This window comes from Aspergillus homomorphus (genome assembly GCF_003184865.1).
Source record: "Aspergillus homomorphus CBS 101889 unplaced genomic scaffold BO97scaffold_101, whole genome shotgun sequence".
NCBI classification, from domain to species: Eukaryota; Fungi; Ascomycota; class Eurotiomycetes; order Eurotiales; family Aspergillaceae; genus Aspergillus; species Aspergillus homomorphus.
In genome coordinates this window covers 12,432-31,349 of record NW_020291987.1, presented here as the reverse complement: position 1 = coordinate 31,349, position 18,918 = coordinate 12,432, and the positions used below count along the sequence as shown (strand labels likewise).

Below are 18,918 nucleotides of genomic sequence, written 5' to 3'. Positions count from 1 at the left end.
AGGGCATGCGCTGGGATGTTAGAGTACAAACGTGTTGGGAATAGAGGCTATGTTAGTCGGAATAGACACCTTCACAGGCTTCTATCAGTATGTTTAGGTCAAATGGGTGTCCACCTGCTGGCTTCTCAAAGATGTTGATGGGGGGCAACAACAACAAGGTCAAAGCCTCCAATAGGGTTCCAAGAGGTCAGAGCAAAAACAAAAGTACATTTTTTCTTAAGCGAGTGTCTTGAGCTGCAGCTAAAAAATCGAAGTTGTCCATATTACCACTTGTTGTACTGGGTTTTATTGTTCATTATACACTAAGAGATATTCGCAATATAAAATGGAGTACCACATCAAGACCAGAAGTTCTTTTTTTGGGTTTCAAGCACAAGGAGAAACCAGATCCCAAGTTATATTCACCAACATTAGTCGTGCACGGTCAGTAAGTAACTCGATGAAACTTGATCTGTGATGCACTTGCCTGACTTCAAAACAGAAATGACGAAATTCTCAGCCAAGGTTGTCAAAGAATTCGCGCAAGGAATTCCTTGGAGCAAAGTCATAAAAAAGGCCGCAAACATCGATCGAGGAAGACGCGTTTTCCCTAGCCAGACGCCCAAGAACGACGCTAAATACAACTTGCGACTGGACAAAGGCTCAGTGGTTGATGGAAAACATGAATTGATCCTCCAAGCCAACAAGAATGCTGCAAACCCAGGTGTGAAAGCTGCAGCCTCCGAGGATAGCCATAAGATTTGGGCCAAAATTCTTGTTGACCCTGAAAACCCAAATGATGACAAGGCTGAAGAAGATTTGATTGCATCCTTCAAGGAAACCGATTGAATTGGTGGCTGATGGCATGGCTTCAACCCTTTTCTCGAACGAATCAGCCATTCTCGATTGTCCTATTCAACCACTCGATTCTAGTCACTCGTTTCAGCTCAAAGAAACTTTGAGTAGCAATACTCAAAGAAATCTGATTTGACGTACACCTTTGTATCTAGGAACGAAATATTAGGAGTCTTCAACAAGCTTTCTTTCTTTTCCGGTGCCTAGTCTGAAATTTGCTGATCCACTATTTCATGACCGTCAAAGCTTTTGTGGGTTTCGCGGCTGTAATGTGTTTGAAACGGGGCCTAAATGGGGCTAGCGGGCGCGAACCAGTAATAATGGAGATACCGCGATGAAGGAACTCGTAAAATACTTAAAAGGCGGCGGCGACCTCCTCACATAACACAGATTATCACTATTGAAGCCAACAATGAAGTTATCAATCAAATGTACTGCACCTGCGTGGAAGAACACCATTTTCTCTAGAAGTTATCATCACCATACAACACACTTGGCTTCAAGAATACCAATCATCCCCTTTCCCCGTCTCTTTGAAAAGTCTCACCGATTTCTGCGTTTCATGAGCTCCGCAAGCATGCCACAGCCTGACACGGATCTTTTCCGATATACCAGTGGCCGTTGGCTATGGGATGAAGAGCAGCAACTGCGAGACCGGTTTTCACCTTTCAATGTGCTTGAGCTGCAAAGAGTCGCAGCGCAGAGTGTTGGGGCAGATACGTGCACTGCAATTAGAAAGCTGGCAGAAGGATCTTTCAACAAAACCTTCAGGCTTGAGATGGATAATGGATTGTCCGTGATTGCAAGAATACCCCATCCTATTGCTGGGCCTAGACACTACACTACAGCCTCTGAAGTCGCAACGATGGAGTTTGTAAGTACTGAACATGTTTCTTCCGTATGATATCTCTAATAGAGAATCCAGGCCCGCACAATCCTCGGAATACCAACACCTCAAGTGTATGCTTGGAATGCAGACGTGAATAACTCTGTCGGTTCTGAGTATATCATTATGGAGGAAGCCCCCGGTACAAAGCTGGAAGATTTATGGGATAATCTTTCTCTCGAAGAGAAGATAGAGGTCATAAAGGACCTAGTCCAACTAGAGAAAAAAATGCTTCAAGCGCCACTAAATAAGTAATGTGTTCGCAGTCAAGTCTGGTCTATTATCTTGCTAATTATGACTTAGCTATGGGAGTTTGTACTATGCTGGTGCTAATATCAGAGACGCCGTGCCAGCCGATACCTCTGCAGAGATATCTTCTGAGCTCAAAGACAAAATACGCCGTCGTTTTGTCATCGGTCCAATCGCAGAAAGACACTATTGGTCCAACGAACGTGCAGAAATGGCCTTGGACCGAGGACCATGTTTGTCCCCTGTTTCTCCTTGTCGTTCTAACTAACACTTCGGAAGGGAAACAACCACAGGATTATGTGCTCTCTCTAGCTCACCGAGAAGAGGCATGGATCCAGCAGTACGCAACTCCAAGAGCCGAAGGCGATCCGCTAATGACCTCAGCAACTCAAAATTCTCCTAGCAGCCACATTTCTCTGCTGCGGAAATATCGTAAAGTTGCTCCTTATTTACTCCCGAACGATCCTATCGTGGTTGCACCCTATATTTGGCATACCGATTTACACGCTGGAAATATTTTTGTCCGTGATGGTAAAATTTCGAGTGTTATAGACTGGCAAGGGCTCTGGGCAGCGCCATTGATCCTTCAAGCACGTCATCCAAGACTAGTTGATTATAGGGGTGAAGTCATTTTGAAAGCCCCGGAGAACTTCAAACAGCTTGATCCAGCGGAGAAGATTCGGATCAGAGGCCTCATGAGTAGCTCGATACTGCTCTACCTCTACGAAAAGCAGATTGCTAAAGAGCTTCCCCTTCTCGATAAAGTCCTCCGATTTGTTCACGGTAGGACAAGGTGCAATCCAATTTTGTTCGTGGGCGACACATGGGATGACGAACTTCTACCCTTGCGGGAATCTCTGATCAGGCTTGAGAGGTAAGCACGTCACGGCAAATTCTGTAGAGTGTTTCGCTAATCATACTTCAGATGTTGGAATGAACTAGGGTTTGACATTCCATGTCCTATACATTTCACTGAGGATGATCTTCGTGTTCATGCAGAGGAAAGTGACGGGTGGAATGATGTGCAGGATTTCTGGAATTCTGTCGCGAACGTAGTATCGAGAGATGGCTGGACCCCGCATCATCTATACGGTGATGCCATCTCTCTGTTTACAGAGTTACGAGAAATTGGCCTAAAAGCTATGGTAGGAAAGGAGAGGGATGCATTTGAGATCCAGACACAATGGGTCAAGAAGCATTAGCCCGACCGTTTCTTCCTTAACTGCTACGACCTATTCCTTTGGAGTGGTGGCGACGGTGGGAAGGACGACCTCGGTTTTTCGATGAGGAAGGTTGTCCAACAGAATCCTACAGCGGAAACAGATGGCCTCCACTTCAGGAGTCATTTGAGGTCGGTGTGCAGAAATGGAGACGGAAAGTGGGAGACGAGTTTGACGAAAATGAGAAAGCTGCGTTCCTAAATTTGATGCGCGGAATGCTGTCATTTCGTCCGGAAGAGCGACCGACTGCTGAAGAGGTGCTAAAATCGGAGTGGATGGTGAAATGGACATTGCCGGATTGCGAGCGGAGCTAAAACCTCAAGATCCATGTAAAAATGGTCATATCAAAGGATTTCTGTGCAATTCTGTACCTGAACAGGGTTTAATGACAGCAGCTGAGAATGCCAAACTTTAGTTGATTAGAATGTAGGTATAGACTGCCATGCTAAGCAGTGCACAAAAGACAAATGCTATACATATAAAGCCATACCTCAAAAATACATAATTACCGCATTGAATGGGGTGTTAGCATCTCGATATAGGACAATGAGAGTAACAGTCTTAGAGCGCTAGCTTGATGTAGGCATTGAAATCCCCTCTGTAAGATCACTATAAACTTGGAAACTTTTAAACATCGATACCGAGCCCCCGAGACGCAAAATGCCACTCTCTGTAACATTTGGATTACAGCAGGTTCACCCTTGACATCAGAAAGCCCCAAGGTTTCAACATGAGTTACTCCATAACAGCTAACTTTGAGTTGATAGATGTGAGTAGCCGATCGGGCTGTCTTCATATTCTTCAAGGGATTCTTCCGGTGGCCAGACAACTTTATCAGACCGAGGCCCACCACGACGGGTGCTGTCTGCCTTCTCTGAGGTATGAGTAGCTTCCTTAAGAGCAAAGTCCTCTTTACCATTGGTATAACCGTGTGATGCAACGTGGTATTCACGTAGAAGCTAATCGCTGGCCTTGAAGGCGAAGGTCCCATGCCAGCCTTGAGGATCTACGACATGCCTTCCGTTATTGGTGGTGGTATTGTGCATTTCAGAACTACTGTAGTATTTTATCAAAGGTTCCCTCTTGCAGCATTAGTCTATTGCTGGCCTAGAACACTCCGCATGCATCTAGTTTGATTAGGATGAGCCCTTGGCCGTACTGTGGCTGGCTCTGCGGCATATGACTAGCCAGCCCGCGAAGTTACTTGACTCAGGGCATAGTGACTGGTTTTCGAATCAATAACTAAAACTCTGCCTGTTAATGAACAATCATCGCAAGTACCCCCACGGTATCTACTTAAAGCTGATAATGAACACTTTTATGTCGCCTATCCAAGCATCTAGTAGTCAGGAACGTCATTGTATAAGGCCAGGTCATGTCTATGTGACCTAGGGGCTTATTTAAGGATAATTGCTTTCACGGGCTGCTTGGAAGAGGATTCCGAATGGATATCGAATTCAAACTATGTATTACCGGCGTCTACAGTTGGCGTGGCCTTCTAACCTGAGCCCATATCTCATGAGTGGACAAAAATGACAGAAGCTTGATACCATTACCTAAAATCTGTAATATTCTATTCTAAGTCTTGTATAGTGCGTGCATCGGAAAGCACTAGCTATCAATAAGGAAGGAGCCTGAAACTTGGATTCAGCTGTTGCCAGCCTTGCATTTTTTTATTCTGTTGTTGCCCACGCCAAAATTGGCCGATAGATTGTGGAACCATAATTTCTCAGTATCTGCTCGTCTCGTAATGCTGTTAAATCTATATTTATTATCTATATAAGTAATATACCCAAGCGCTCAGGGCTTTTACTAGGCCGGTATCCATTGCTCAGTCTGCGTCCCCGGCGCGAGAAATCCGGCGTCGCAAAGCTGAAGTGCGACAATTGTGACGCAGTATTTTCTCCAACGTTCACTCGCGATATGCATTTGGCACGAGGCAATCGTCAAGGCCATATCCCTAAAATTGTATGATAGTTGGGTCATACTTTTAATTAGGTCCACGCTTACAATTTCAGCGATCCCTCGCCTGCAAGGAATGCCGCCGCCGTAAGGTCAAGGTAAATGATCGAGAAGCTCAAATAATACCTCTTCTAACTTATACAGTGTACACCGGCCGAGACTTCTCCCATTCCTTCTACACCGTGTCCGCTTTCAAAATCCGTGTCGAGCTACAAGTCTCCAGACTCGGCATCAACCTTGCGCGAGTGGACGTTTTGCTCTATCATATTTGATTTAGAGCTAGGTTACGAAATTGTCCACCTGAACGCATCTGTGACTAAAATCGACACGCGGGTTCATTTTAAACTAACCCAAAGAACAACCATCGAGCTGATTAGGATGCATTTCATCCATTTTTTGTGGTGTCAAGCGTATAATGGAAAGCCTCAGGAGCTTGGGGACCTCAATACACGATTCGGGATGGCATTGGGTGAATACGTCTACTCAACCGACTATGAAACCCTTGAAAGTCTGGAAGACGGTGACGATGTATCGGTCGATATTTCCAGTTACTTGAAGGAGAGGATTTTGGAAATGTTTTACTCTGCATAAACATTGTGCCTTGGTCGGCCTATGAAGCATGATGTTTTTGTGTTGTATGTTACTATCACTGGCGGCGCTGCAGTAATGGGTGAGCTCAATCCAACTTTGTGTGGCACCATAGCCGACCCCTGCACCTAATTGAGTGGCTGTATACCCACAATTTGAGCAGAAAGTAATTAGTAGATGGATTTCACCGTGGACCCGCAATAAAAGGTGCTGGTTGTTTTCTTTTTGTTTCCCGCACAGACTCCTTGCGACCTCCGCGTGTTGCCTGCCAAGCCACCCGCGTTCTAACATCCTAGGATGCCGGAAAGCAAAGGGCAATCTTGGCTATAAAACGCATGTTTTCCTCACTACCTATGTATCTTTGTCGATATTATGAATTTAATTTAGCACAGACTGGTCCCAGACTGCCCGCACATATTTTAATCTAAAAACATGTCGCAGGAGAAAATTAGTCCTCATGCCACAGATCAGCCCCATCTATCAGAAATACTTGTTGAAGTTGATACACTGCTTATGAGAATCGTTCGTACGGTCGGCCCTGACGATTTAAAAGGATTTTTAAATATACAGCAGGTATAAAATCAAACTTAACTCGCCTAAGTTGTCATGTGTTAATATTATTAGTTCCATGATATGATATCTCGGCTTTGTGACAAAGCCCCTGAGACGGCGCAAGGAATCGCGGATGCGATTCAAAAGAGGCTCGATTCTCAAAGGCAGATCACCGAGATGAATACCCGTCCATCTACATGGAAACGGAGGCGAAACCAGGATGCCCCCTACCATCCATCCAAGTCTTACAAGACAAGAACCAACCGCTTGTTGAGGTATGAAATATTTTATTAGTTTTAAATTCGAGTAAAGAGAATTAATGAAAGCTGCTAGATCCGATAAAGAAACTGAAAATCATGGCTATATCGATGATGAGGCAAAATCCACGGTGATCCCCAATACTGGTCTGTCAGCGGAAGTGACGAGTGCTACTACTGGGACAGCGGACAAAGAGCAGCCATCAGAGCCCACAGAGGCTTCAGGGACAAAAGACCCAACACCACTACTTCCACCCACACTCGATCACTCCATTGCAAGAGGTGACTCTATTATGGAAGATGTCTTGGAGGTGGCCCGAACTCTTCATCAGCTGGGCGAGCACCGTGATGATGCCTCGAGCGAAATCCATAAGAGAATTTTCAAACTATTTCATGGTAACCATGTAGAAAGACTATCGGTCTCTACAGGGAATGAATGGTCAGATGGCTCTATATGGGTGAAAGTGCTTGATATGGGGTCGGCCAAGCAAAGAAAGGTAACCATTCTCAATATGCTGGAGTATATGGGGGCGTGGGAATGGTACGATGGCCAGATCAGAATTGCACAAAACACAGTTTTCACCAAAAAGGGTAAGCGGGTAGATCGTCGAGGGGCAGCTACACATGTGCTGGACGGCATAGAAAAGCTTGAAATAAGGAACGAAGAGCGGCCGAGATGGATCAGCGGGGTTGGACAAGTTACTGTGCATGATGAGGCGGTTCAAACGCCGAAGAACAACTCATCTACTATCAGTAGGATGCAAGACTTACGGCGAAAACAAATTATCATGCAACTCAGCAGGGGCCAAAAGTTAACCACCCAGCTTGTCAGGGAACTAGGGATCGGAATACTATTCCATCGAAAGATCTGGTATAGTCTTATCTCAACTGAACTTTTCTAATCTGTTAACATAAGATAGGGATTTCACCAAAATGGATACGACAAAGTTGGACCACCTAATTCGAGACGCCAAAAGCAACTCGTGTTATATGAAATTACTTTATATTCTAAGCTCGCAATTAGAATGCCTACTCTGGAATGGTTCCCCAGATCTTGACAAATTTTACACCGAGCTACAGGAAGAGGAACTACTTGCAGAAAACGAGCTCGAAGAGCTGCAAGGCACCTTTCCTATGCAGCATGTAAGTGCGGCTTATCAGTTCGTGAGCTTGCACTAATCTACTTCATCTAGGGAAACTTACTGCATGGCAAAATAACCATGGCAATTGATGACTTGATTCAGAGGGTTCGAAGCAACATTCTGGCTGGGTCCAAGCCTGGCTACGAAGGTTTTACTGTGAGTGGAAGTGTGGAGTTGTCATGCGATGTATTCCAGCGGTTTCATCCAGGTAAGTGGCTAGATGCCTGGGCTATCTTGGCAGCTATGCACATATCGGATAAGCCAGCAAATGTCACATACAATATGAGCATTCCTTTGGATGCGAATAAGAACAACCAGATTCAGCAGATTGAGAAACCATTGTCACGATGGGCAAAGACGATCGAAAAGCACAAACAGACCTTGGGTCCAGCGCCTCTTGTTCATTTTTGTCCAATAAATCATCGGAACAATCATTTTACGCTACTCGAACTTAATGAGAAGGAGAAGATCATACGTCACTACGACTCTATGGCAAATCCAGATCCCGTCAAAGGCATCAAGGAGACCCGTCTCTCAAAACTGGTCCAAGAGGAATTCGGCAGCCTAGGGTTCTCCTATCTAGAGGCAGTGAGTTATAGACTCTTTTCCTTAATTTCTTGATAGCCAGATTGAGTAACATGATTGCAGCCTACTCCCCAGCAAAGTGACAACTGGAGCTGTGGCATCCGAGTTGTCTGGAACTTCCGGCAATTATCTAATGACCTGTTGATTGGATCATGGGATACAGTGTTGAGTCCGGAATCTATGGCACTAGAAGTTGTGAATGGGTTGATCACTTGCGTTGAGGAGAATACTATTAAGAAGTGTAGATAAATATCTCTTTGGAGTTTCTATTATTGGGTTGAAGTTTCATTGGAGTTGATTTCAGGTTAACATCTGTGTCTGTTTAATAGGTAAACCGCAGTCATCCGATGACCAGCAAGATAGGGGATATTTATATTCAAAAGCGCTAATAATATGTTTGCGTGGATTGTGTGCCATATTCATAGGCCTTATGTATAAGGCTTTTCTTCCGCCGGTCTCGTTTCTGTCGCACCACCTTCTTTGGTGAACTGGGAACCTTGGGTAGCTTCTCGTTATCCTTTGACATTATATAAAAAAATTCTATGCATCTGAATTTGTGGTCATATTCCTTGTCTACGCTTACCGAACTCCGCTTTATAAGATATCTGGTGTACGACTCACACAAGTCCTGAGTATCAACAGTGAATTGTTAAAGACGTTGATTTAAGGCTTCTACAAGGCGGTTGAAGTGTTCGAACCATGAAACGCTTGTGTTGAACAAAGGTATTCGACCGACTTATGACAAAATGGGTAGATCCGCTTGATAATGAGGAAATTATTTCCTCTGCCCTGTTGAAAGAAAGCACTGGTTGCACGAGGTGGCTTGAACATATGGACCGTAGACAGAGAAAGAATACACCAACAGCACAACATAGCTAGGGCAAGCGAACATACTCGGGACAGAATTTTTGCTAAGACTTTTATTGATTGCGAATGAATGAACCCGATAGCTTGACTCTTTATAGATCATGCAAGACAATGTATAATTCCCGACAAAAGCAAGCACCGTTATACTTTTCAAAAAAAAGGGCGAAGACTTTCAGCGACTAGGTACATGGCATCTACAGATGCAATCTGAGTTTGATCCTTGCTCAGACTGACAAATCAAGAGCCCATCACTTGGTTCCATCCTGAGGATCCTCCAGGCTAACTATGGTACCATAGACCGGGCGATATCAAGATTAAGCTGCAGTATAGATTGATCGAGTGGTTCGAGATTTCCGGCTTGAACGTTGAGGGGACAGGAAATAATATGACTCTTCCCAGGGCTTTTTCGAAGGCGAGCTGAAAATAGCAATTATGGCCCATACTCGTTTATGATAAGTCCGCGATAGGCTTCCAAAAGGGTATACCGAATTCGATTTCGGCTTTGACAACGTTTAGGAGTTTTCTTTCATCTTGTAAGGATGTCTGAATCATTGGATCGATATTTGCATACCCAGATGCAGTTGTGATTGTAGGTTCAATTCTTGACGTGGTTTTAGTGGTTGGTCGAGAGAGGCAGGGTTTCAAGATTGCAAACAAGCTTAAGCAGAACATATTGAATGGTCGACAAAGACTGTAGGATCACATCTGAAAACTGCATGCGCGGTGAGCATGGAGAATTTTGGCTTTAAAAACTTACTAGTATTTCCTTCATATGGCTTCTGATGGCGGCTTTCGGCAATGGTGATGAGAGCGTTACATCATGCGGCCCTGTACAAGAGTGAATTATTCTGCAAATTGATGTTTTGGAGATACTATTGAGGGATACCCCGAAAAGTGCGGAGGCTGGACGCGGCACCGTGGTTCTAGGAAGCATGCATATAGATAACTTACGTTTTAGAACTAGGATTTGACTCGGTAGAACTCAGAGCTGCAGTTGCCAATCAAAAGACGTAGGAAAGATGATTGATGATGATGAGGAGGAGGGGGAATCATGCATTGCCTAGTAGTTCGCTGGATATTAGGACGGTTTTGGTTAAGAATGCATCAATACATACAAATCGCCAGAAGCGTAGTTTCTGTTTAGGTCCTAGAAGACTTGGGTACGAGATGAACTTGTTTAAAATGCCAAGAACCGGTGCTGTGCGTAAACCGGTGCTGTGCGTAAACCGGTGCTGTGCGTAAACCGGTGCTGTGCGTAAACCGGTGCTGTGCTTGAACCGGTGCTGCTGCTAATCTGTCCTTTCTGGCTTAAGATCAGTTGCAAAGACTACGATGACAATATTCTTTTTCAATCTCTATTACCAAGAATTAGTGTCGTACATTGCACAAAATTATTGTACACTGGCAGGTGTCTTGTGTTGAACAATCAACTTTTGGCACAGGTAAGCCTGCTTTCATAGTAACTTGCATAGCTAAAACTTCCTCTAGACCAGTCCCGTCTGACCATTTTAGAATAAGCCCCAAAAGGAAAAGGGGCGATTTGATTATCGTAGGCGACTCCGACCCAGTTGAGATATGATCATTCGTGCATAGATAGAGTGTGGGGCCAAGCTATATATTGCTCACGGCAGAAATGTAAGAAGGATGTGGAAAGGAATAGCTTTTACCTATATGTGTCTCCGGTCCTTCAAAATCTCTGCTTCAAAATACATCAGCTAGCCTACCCAAGCCCTTTGTGATCGATGAATAATATGATGATGCATATGAAAACAAATATTACGTGGAACGAAGATGACTTCTTGTTTTACTATGCCATGGGGTTGACAATACGTTAAGATCAAGCTATGATGTGTTCTGTTTAGGGGTTTAGGGGTAACTATCAAAGCTGTAAAATGCACACAATAGCATAGAGCAAGTAGAAGCAGCAGTATAACAAATTGACAGACAGGTGGTGTGACCACTTAGTCAAGACCGCTTGAAATTCTTCGAGATATGGCATAGGAATAAGGAACAGATATCCAGAAACTGTCTCCCTTATAGTGAAAGATAGCCTCGATAGAATCATTCTTCGACTCCGAGATATGAGATTCATAACCTTTAATCTCGAGGTCATCAAGGCTTAGTGAGAGCTCATAGTAGAGGCTAGCCATCCATCTACCAGTTGATTCGTCGATGTATGAAGAGCGAACAGCAAAGAGCTCAGGCTCTCTCAGGGCCTCGTGATTGGTTTCTCCGACACTGGTACTTTGATCTGAAATACTATCGGAACAAATCCCAGTGGGTTTAGTCGCTGAAGTGCTGTGCAAATCAGAGCCCCCGAAGCCGCAATGCTTTCGGTCATCCACCGGCTTATTTTGCAAGACAGCTTGTGCCATGAAACTCTTTCCATCGACGTATTCTGTGAGTGCGATCTTCACAAAGTGGTTAGATTCTTAGAAGCAATCTCTTATAGAGTAATCATACTTGCCTTTTCTCCAAGATTAGGCATCTTATCGGTCAACGAAGTAAGGTCATCTGCACTCCGTTCATTCCGATTGGTGCTATTACGCCTTAGGGGGTTCTTAAACCACGGCATGCACGGGAATAAGGCACTATACCAAGCCATAGCGAAGTTATAATTCAGTGATTGTGGAATCAAATAGTTCAGACCGTGATTTGGCCAGTGCTAAATGTCGGTGAGTGTCTGGGAAGCCTGACATCTCAATTATACAGAGAAATATTCATCGGTATCTAGAGTGAGCTTGCAAATATTACAAGTGGTGGTGGGAAATGATTGTAAGCATGAGGAAAGATCATTCGATGACAAGTCCCCGTTCGCCCCGACCCGCTCCAAAACAGAGCTACATGATCGTCAACAAGCATCAGCTAGAAACATTATTCGCTAGAGCTGTATATATTCGTAGTCAGGTGTTCGTATATTGTGATATTATTTCATTGATTGGAGAAAGTTAAGGAAAGGTGCAGATGCGATATATCCGCAAACCGAAGCATTCACGAATGTACTGAGGTGCTCTCTTCGTCACAATTTCGACGGAGCCTGCAGCTTTCATTCGTGAATGTAAATTCGTGCTCGGACTCATTGGCTGCTTCTCGGCCCAGAGAAATGGCACTAGCGCGATGTTTCTTCGGCAGGATAAGTGCGTGATGTAAGAACTAAGCCGTTTTCTGAATAAAGCATTCTGCGCAGAATCACTTCCTTTCCCATGATTAGACGTGATAGGGATTTTACTTCGTTACACTTGAGCCGACTGTGCACTCCTGTCTCCCTTGACCTATCTTTTGTCCAAGTATTTCCGAAGAGCTCTAGTCCGTCCTTGTAGCTTTGATCTTTCAGAAATGCTCTTGCATGGTCGGTTGTTCTTTCGCAAGATAGGTGCTGAAGTAAGTTGCTACTGCTTTGATAGCCAGCAACGAGGAAGTTCAATAACTATTTCATCCGTGGTGCCCGACACAAAGGTAGAAAGGTATAAAAGACCACACTGGGACGAGGAGTAAATGTCCGCCAACGATTCCCACCGATGAATGGAAAAGCAGTTTCCTGATACTCCAAGCCTTATATTTTCATGCCATTCCAGATAAAAACGCAAAAACTTTTCTTATCGCTTTGCAGAAATGGCAACACGATACATTTCCAGTCGTCTCATTCAATCGATCGAAAAGGGAGGTAAAATGGTGATCGTTGAGTACGTTGATAAAACGACTACTTGGATCCGTCCAACAGGCTCCCCTGCTACAAGTGTCCAGACCGAGTTTGTCCAAGTCGTGACCGACAATTTCGAGACTCTTCAGCCTACTACTGCCTTTGTAGCCATGAAGTAAGACGATTTCAGTTTTTCTATGGTATACATACTGACTTCCGAGGAAGGGAATCCGAGCATAAAAGTGACTTGGATAAACGCAAGCACTACACTGCGTACGAGCTAAATAGCGACCGCACTGTTACACGTACAACACACTTCGTGCGGCAGATTCCACAGTAATGGGTTTGTCTATGGCCCTGCGACATTCGCATGACTCCGATTGGCAGCTTCCGATCAAGCCTGAAACACTCTCTCCGTTTGTGCTTGGCCTGTTATGGAGTGTTCTCTTATTTTGTTCTTACCAAAGTCACTCTTTACATCCAGTCCATGTTTACTATTGAGTCTTCGTTCCATATAAATGCTACTATGACCAGTGTCATACCTGGGCCTTTCACATCTTAGTAGATTTCTGTATTGGTCATAGTTCTAATCCTATTCTCGTCATATTCTTTATTTCGCTCTCGTAGAATGATGGTAAGATACCCTTAAGCTACTTGAGCTATAGGGTCCAGACTTATGAACTACAAATTAAGCGAAGCATGAGAACATCTATACAGACAGTATGCTGCTCAAATAGTAAGATGGTGTGGCAATATCACTCGCTGAATTTTGTGCCTAGGGAATCTCCGCCTTATCATACCAAAAGTCCAAAAAGTTGCGCCAAACTTATCCGAGCACGGCTTTCTCTTAGTGGCCAACCTTTCGTGCACCCCTGGACCATAGGCTTAAACAAGGCACAGGGAATTACCAGTCATTTTTACTTCGGTTAAATAAGGGAGTAACGAGGGCACCGAAACTAACCAAGGGAAACTTGTGGGGTCTGAGATTGTTGTCATAATGAGAGTTTCCGAGTCATCTGCTGGATGAGGCTTACATGTATTATGACTAAGCGAGTTCGATTCATTTAGGAAATCCAGCAAACCACGTCCTGTATGTTTGCGACAAAACATGACCGATCACATGATCATAACGGTGCTGCTTATTAATGAAACCTGATGCAGGTACTTAAACTAGGACGTTGACTCTCCTCACGTCGACTCCAGTTCAATTTCTCGATCAGTCCGAAACTGCCTACTGACTTCCTGAGCTTCACATTCCTGATGTCACCACTGACTCAACTCTCCTTCCTAGCTGCTAGTGCTTCCATAAATCGAGTATATTTGAAGTCCAGTTTCTGGAATCTGAATCGCAGGTTGGCCTTGCCAGAGACCGTTATTTGCTATAGCTCGAGAACTATGGCGACGGGTCCCGCTCGGACTGGTCCCTTCATCGGCCAGTCAGGTTGCAGATATAACATCGAACGGGTACTTCAGGAAGAGACATGCCCGCCACGCCATGTTTACGTTGCAACGTAAGTAGGATCTAATCATTCATTGCAATCAACTAATTGCACCTAGTGCCAAAAATCAATCCTTCATACTGAAATATATACATGGTATCAACTACGACGATCTTGAAGCGATAAATGATAGATTGCGAGCCCATGCTAGCCATGTCCGACTTCCTCAAGACACCATACCCGAGAAATCGATGTTTGTCTTCAAGTACTTTGCAGACCACCTTCTACACCTAGCTCAGATGGACCTTTCTTTCGAAGTGAGGAAACGAATACTTAAGGACGCCCTCTGTGGGATAGTAGAGCTTCATGATCAGGACATTGTACATACTGGTGAGCTGAACCTTTCGAGTTGCAGTGAGAAGGGGCTCACCATGTGCAGATATTAAGGCGGACAATATTTTCGTTGACTACAGGAACGACCAGTCTGAAATTCTTATTGAACGCGTCCAGCTTGGTGATCTTGAGGATGCCGCACACATTCCTCCCGGCTCGTCTATGATTGGGAAACAGGCAGGAAATTGGATGTGGAGGAGCCCTGAAGCCCATGCCAAGGGGCCCGTGAATAAACCATCTGATATTTTCTCCTTTGCTCTTGTGGTAAGTTTATAAATATCTTTGTTTCTGGCGGCGAGCTCACTGTACTTCCAGTGCATTTATGCGATGCATAAAAGGGTGATTTTTGCTGTCGGAGAAGATGAGTTGGAAGAAGGTGTGGACCCTTTGGCTGTTGTGATCGAGCGTCAAATTTCCTACTTTGCAGACATGGATGGGTTAAACGGTCTCCTGAACCATCTCGGGGACAATCCTTGGGTACAAGTCTTTGAGACCATTCGAGATGGTTTCAATAAAGACAACCCGCGAAGGCCTTTTTCTCTCTGGAGTGGAGTTGATGATGACTTCAAACATCTGATTTGTGCTATGACAAACTTTGATCCAGAAATGAGGATTACAGCGCGCGAGGCATTAGCTCATAAGTGGTTTGCAGATGTTTGAATTGAGCGGCTAAGCAAATTACGTGATCCATATACAAAGCAAACCTCAGTCAGGACCAGCATACGTGGTTAAAGGCATATTTTACGCTTTCTACATTCTTAGGGAACTACGGTTCACGCATTGGTAAGACTGCCACTTGACCATAAATCAACCAATTAGCCACCAGTAATAAATTATGAGATGGGATGCCGCTTTTGTTTTGGACTTGGGTGACATGTCGCTCTGTATCCCCTCATTATTATTTTTCTCCAATCCGTCTTGTTAGCTTTGTGTTTCGTGTACCCTGTTCCTCGTGAGGTGGACACGCGAAAGCGCTGAGAACGGTCGCCCGGGAGCGTTATCTGATACAGTATGTTGTTTCTTGAACAGGAACTGAACTACCCTCATACCTTCTCTAATCTCAGCGAATCTTCAGAAACAAATAAAGATGTTTTGCTTATTTCACTTTACCTTCAATTCTAAGTGCCATTTCCAGCCATGGCCCATGCTTACTAGGTCGCATGCCTTTAAAGGAACCTCGATTGACAGAAGGTTCACAGACGACGTATTGGGTTGCAGAGGGTTATCACGAGGCCTTCTGAAGCACTACATAATGAACACTGTAAGAGCCTCTCATATTTGTGCCGGAAGGCTTTCTGTATATCCATTAGCGGCTACACGCGCACCCGAGCAGAACCAAATTAGTAAGAATACTGCACAACGAATAAGAAATGATAACTGGTAGTGAGCACGTGACCTGAATGATATGATTGCAATGACTCCTTTATCTCAGCGGTTGCTGCTCCATCACAGACAGCAAGTAAATTCGACGTCTAGCGAACGAAGTATGGAATGTGAAGGATAATCTACGCGTATTTATGACATCTTCAAGCTAGGGCCGCGAATGGCTCCAAAAAAGCCCCGTCGATGCGCTGGATATAGGTAGAAATGACAAGCAGCAGACTTGTTTCGATAGTCGGTCGCTGTCGTTTAACCTCCATATCAACCGAGACTTTAACCTGATTCCAAAGATTATCCAATTCCACTTGCGCAGTCATGTTGAGGCTTTCAGCAATAGGAATAATCCCTCGTCCCTTCAAATTATCCAACACGCCGATGCGCCTTTCATTATCTGCCGACTTTGGAAGATCTTTAACCCACCTGAAGATACATCACCAGCGAGAAAGAAGTAGTTTATAGGAAGCGAGCTTACACCGACTCAGGGATATCACCTGGTAGGACCAGCAAAGATCCTAATCCTCCTAGATCTCTCGCTAGAAGAGCATATCTCTTCCCTTTATCTGTCCAGGCCACCAGTTTCTCCCGTATGATATCTTTCGAGTCTTCAACCAGGCCGGAAATGCCAATCACTTCCACCATAAAACTTATAGAGTCGTTCCAAAATCCATTCGGCTGTATGTATTGTTTTAAGTGATAAAACAAAAGGCAGTGAAATCGAAGGCGGATAAGGCCAACGTCGTTCTCTTTCTCGACGTCTTCCATTAGCATGTAACATCCGGCTAGCGAGGAATGTTTCGTCGATTGGTTTTGCAGATATCCACGCTGAAGAATAGACATGTAAATTTCTTGCCGTGAACCTTGCTCTTCCAGAACTCTAGTTTGGTTGGCTTGTATGTCTTTAACAACTCTAGGGATGATGATCTTTGAACCGGATCTGACGGCGGCCCTCTCCGCAGCATTCTGGCGGACGGTACCACGAATACGTCTAGGTATGTGTTGAAAAATCTTTTTGGCGACCTTTGACACAACCTTCTGTTGTTAGGTGCATTCCCCAAAAAAAGCGTGCGACGTACTTACTTCATCACTCCAAAAAGAGTCAACGTCCAGCTCACACTTGCCCTGCGTTTGGGCCGCTTCGCAAGCGGTAAGCACCTTCTCCGCCAGCATCTTGCTATCTGTTATGCCCATTGCTAAGTTTTGCGGCCTGTCGAATATGACCCAAGACGCCTATCTTTTGGAAATTGCTCTAGCAGAAAATCAATCAGAGAGGCTACAGAATAAATGAGAGGCAAGAAGGCTTCCTCGGAGCATACATAAGCTACTGGAATGCTGTCGTTCTGGTGTGTTCTTAGCTGAGCGTAAGTAGTGTCACGCATCTGCGCTTTGACATGCGAGGCGTCTTAATAACTAACTTTCCATGGTGCCTCCAGCCAATAATCATCTACAGTAAAATGTGCCGCTTCATGGCTTATGCAGTCACGGAACACTCCTCTTTCCCCGTCTCAACCCCTCCCTGGACTACATTGAAGGGTCGTAGAAAGCCAATTTCGATCATCTAGGTCATATGATCTTTGCTTCCCTGCTCCCTTTATATAGGCATTGAAGTGAAACGTACCGTCAGACGAGGCCGAAGGTTAATCAATCAAGGTGCTGAGTATTCGAAGAACAATCACGGTAGTATCTTGGCAGGATCCTGCTAATGAGTTCCGCAGCGACGACTGTTGACTAGCCGAAGATAAGTTTGTTAATAATCCCTAACTGGGGCTTACGGCCAGGGCAAATAAAAGCCCTTCATGGCCGTGGCCTTATTTCGGCGGGAGCACATTTCAACTCGATGCAATACGGACAGTTTTCAAAGGTAATTTGTTGTAGGACTTGGCATCTGCTGAGTCCTGAGTGCTTGGTCAACGTCTACCCTGGTGGACCAATCGAGACTCCATTAACCTAAGATCAAGCGTTTTGCTCTTGAGTGCCGTGACAAAATAAGATTAACAATCAAACGTAGCATTCATCAGGTCTCACAACTTGAGTTTGATGGATTTGTCAATTTGTTGGATGAGAAGCGAGGCGTTTTTCTGAGAAGATGTAGTAGAACTGGAATTCGACGTTTGCAAATGCTCTCTAACCTTGAGGCAATTCGCCCGACTAAGCTGGAGGAACTTGTAACAACTGAGGCTATTACAGAGAAGCATTTCGATTCTGATGGACTGCTAGATTTATTGAGACCTGTGTGACTATTTTGTCGGAGTTAGGTGATAATAAAACTCGAATATAGCTAATCCAAATAGCGATAATCCCCTGTCATACTTAGCCATGAACATGGATTCCATTTTATCCTTTCCTTCAGAGCTGATATTAGCGCCCAGCACGATAACAATTCGACAATATGTGTACATCCGGGGATCCTCGTTTATTGACACGTTTTGTTTGTAGTTAGACCACGGAGTGAATATGATCGCGAGAAACGTTGCGAAAGAGTCCTCACAATCGAACGCTAGCCAGCCAGTGATGCTGTCATCGCTTGGAGTGGTGAGTGAGAATTATTTTTACGAGTTGAACGCGTATACCTGGAGTGGAATGTTGGTTAAGTGGAGTAACTCCACAACTTTAAAATTTTCCGAGGAGTCACTAGTTGACTTCACATGTTGGTTGGACTGCATGGACTACTTAGTGACAAATGACCCTTCCCTTCCAATATCTATATCATTTATCAGAGCGAAATGTTTGAGGTACGGTGGCACGGGTTGAGAGATATCTAAATGCCGAACAATAGGAGCTCACTAGATTCTTTACCTGGTTTGAGATGCCAGTGAATCTCCTAAATACCGATCGTCGCTACTCATCAGTATAGGTCATCGAACTGAGCCCTACGACACTTGGGTTAGCATACCGCGTGCTTCCCACGTGCAACGTTTGACGGTAGG

General features: G+C 44.6%; 8 protein-coding genes across 8 annotated transcripts; 6 read left to right on the top strand and 2 right to left on the bottom strand.

Annotated features, from left to right (window-relative positions):
- Nucleotides 1–302: 302 nt before the first annotated feature.
- On the top strand, nucleotides 303–990 carry BO97DRAFT_409518 (uncharacterized protein). Its single transcript, XM_025696081.1, has 2 exons — nucleotides 303–427; nucleotides 482–990. Exon 2 carries the CDS (start codon nucleotides 484–486, stop codon nucleotides 826–828), a length of 345 nt encoding a protein of 114 aa, XP_025545799.1. The 5' UTR covers nucleotides 303–427; nucleotides 482–483; the 3' UTR covers nucleotides 829–990.
- Nucleotides 991–1,396: 406 nt separating this feature from the next.
- Nucleotides 1,397–3,171, top strand: BO97DRAFT_358349 (phosphotransferase family protein; the record flags this gene model as incomplete). Its single annotated transcript, XM_025692253.1, has 5 exons — nucleotides 1,397–1,708; nucleotides 1,760–1,971; nucleotides 2,024–2,223; nucleotides 2,249–2,843; nucleotides 2,895–3,171. The coding sequence occupies 5 exons, from the start codon at nucleotides 1,397–1,399 to the stop codon at nucleotides 3,169–3,171; spliced, it is 1,596 nt and encodes a 531-aa protein (XP_025545798.1).
- Nucleotides 3,172–5,112: 1,941 nt separating this feature from the next.
- Nucleotides 5,113–5,742, top strand: BO97DRAFT_419261 (uncharacterized protein; the record flags this gene model as incomplete). Its single annotated transcript, XM_025696554.1, has 3 exons — nucleotides 5,113–5,157; nucleotides 5,188–5,238; nucleotides 5,296–5,742. 3 exons carry the CDS (start codon nucleotides 5,113–5,115, stop codon nucleotides 5,740–5,742), a joined length of 543 nt encoding a protein of 180 aa, XP_025545797.1.
- A 1,057-nt stretch (nucleotides 5,743–6,799) lies between these two features.
- BO97DRAFT_309607 (uncharacterized protein) lies at nucleotides 6,800–8,515 on the top strand (the record flags this gene model as incomplete). Its single annotated transcript, XM_025691200.1, has 5 exons — nucleotides 6,800–7,174; nucleotides 7,283–7,419; nucleotides 7,469–7,691; nucleotides 7,742–8,278; nucleotides 8,339–8,515. Coding segments are annotated over 5 exons (1,449 nt in total), but the record flags the coding sequence as incomplete, so codon positions are not given.
- A 2,588-nt stretch (nucleotides 8,516–11,103) lies between these two features.
- Nucleotides 11,104–11,747, bottom strand: BO97DRAFT_448844 (uncharacterized protein; the record flags this gene model as incomplete). Its single annotated transcript, XM_025698849.1, has 2 exons — nucleotides 11,104–11,540; nucleotides 11,606–11,747. 2 exons carry the CDS (start codon nucleotides 11,745–11,747, stop codon nucleotides 11,104–11,106), a joined length of 579 nt encoding a protein of 192 aa, XP_025545795.1.
- Nucleotides 11,748–12,385: 638 nt separating this feature from the next.
- Nucleotides 12,386–13,122, top strand: BO97DRAFT_447415 (uncharacterized protein; the record flags this gene model as incomplete). Its single annotated transcript, XM_025698777.1, has 2 exons — nucleotides 12,386–12,957; nucleotides 13,008–13,122. The coding sequence occupies exons 1-2, from the start codon at nucleotides 12,755–12,757 to the stop codon at nucleotides 13,120–13,122; spliced, it is 318 nt and encodes a 105-aa protein (XP_025545794.1). The 5' UTR covers nucleotides 12,386–12,754.
- An 868-nt stretch (nucleotides 13,123–13,990) lies between these two features.
- On the top strand, nucleotides 13,991–15,352 carry BO97DRAFT_409517 (putative calcium/calmodulin dependent protein kinase). Its single transcript, XM_025696080.1, has 4 exons — nucleotides 13,991–14,293; nucleotides 14,340–14,611; nucleotides 14,661–14,878; nucleotides 14,930–15,352. Exons 1-4 carry the CDS (start codon nucleotides 14,178–14,180, stop codon nucleotides 15,272–15,274), a joined length of 951 nt encoding a protein of 316 aa, XP_025545793.1. The 5' UTR covers nucleotides 13,991–14,177; the 3' UTR covers nucleotides 15,275–15,352.
- An 878-nt stretch (nucleotides 15,353–16,230) lies between these two features.
- Nucleotides 16,231–17,329, bottom strand: BO97DRAFT_22326 (uncharacterized protein). The gene is made up of 2 exons (XM_025690661.1): nucleotides 17,072–17,329; nucleotides 16,231–17,023 (listed from the first exon to the last, which is right to left on the bottom strand). The coding sequence occupies exons 1-2, from the start codon at nucleotides 17,180–17,182 to the stop codon at nucleotides 16,463–16,465; spliced, it is 672 nt and encodes a 223-aa protein (XP_025545792.1). The 5' UTR covers nucleotides 17,183–17,329; the 3' UTR covers nucleotides 16,231–16,462.
- Nucleotides 17,330–18,918: the final 1,589 nt, after the last annotated feature.

What these genes read in the sequence shown, in the direction of transcription:
- BO97DRAFT_409518 (XM_025696081.1), top strand. Translation starts at nt 484, where the DNA reads ATGACGAAATTCTCAGCCAAGGTTGTCAAAGAATTCGCGCAAGGAATT.
- BO97DRAFT_409517 (XM_025696080.1), top strand. Translation starts at nt 14,178, where the DNA reads ATGGCGACGGGTCCCGCTCGGACTGGTCCCTTCATCGGCCAGTCAGGT. An exon ending in TCAGGACATTGTACATACTG is followed by an intron (nt 14,612 to 14,660) that starts GTGAGCTGAACC and finishes CACCATGTGCAG; the next exon opens with ATATTAAGGCGGACAATATT. An exon ending in TTTTCTCCTTTGCTCTTGTG is followed by an intron (nt 14,879 to 14,929) that starts GTAAGTTTATAA and finishes CTGTACTTCCAG; the next exon opens with TGCATTTATGCGATGCATAA.
- BO97DRAFT_22326 (XM_025690661.1), bottom strand. Translation starts at nt 17,182, where the DNA reads ATGGGCATAACAGATAGCAAGATGCTGGCGGAGAAGGTGCTTACCGCT. An exon ending in ACTCTTTTTGGAGTGATGAA is followed by an intron (nt 17,024 to 17,071) that starts GTAAGTACGTCG and finishes TAACAACAGAAG; the next exon opens with GTTGTGTCAAAGGTCGCCAA.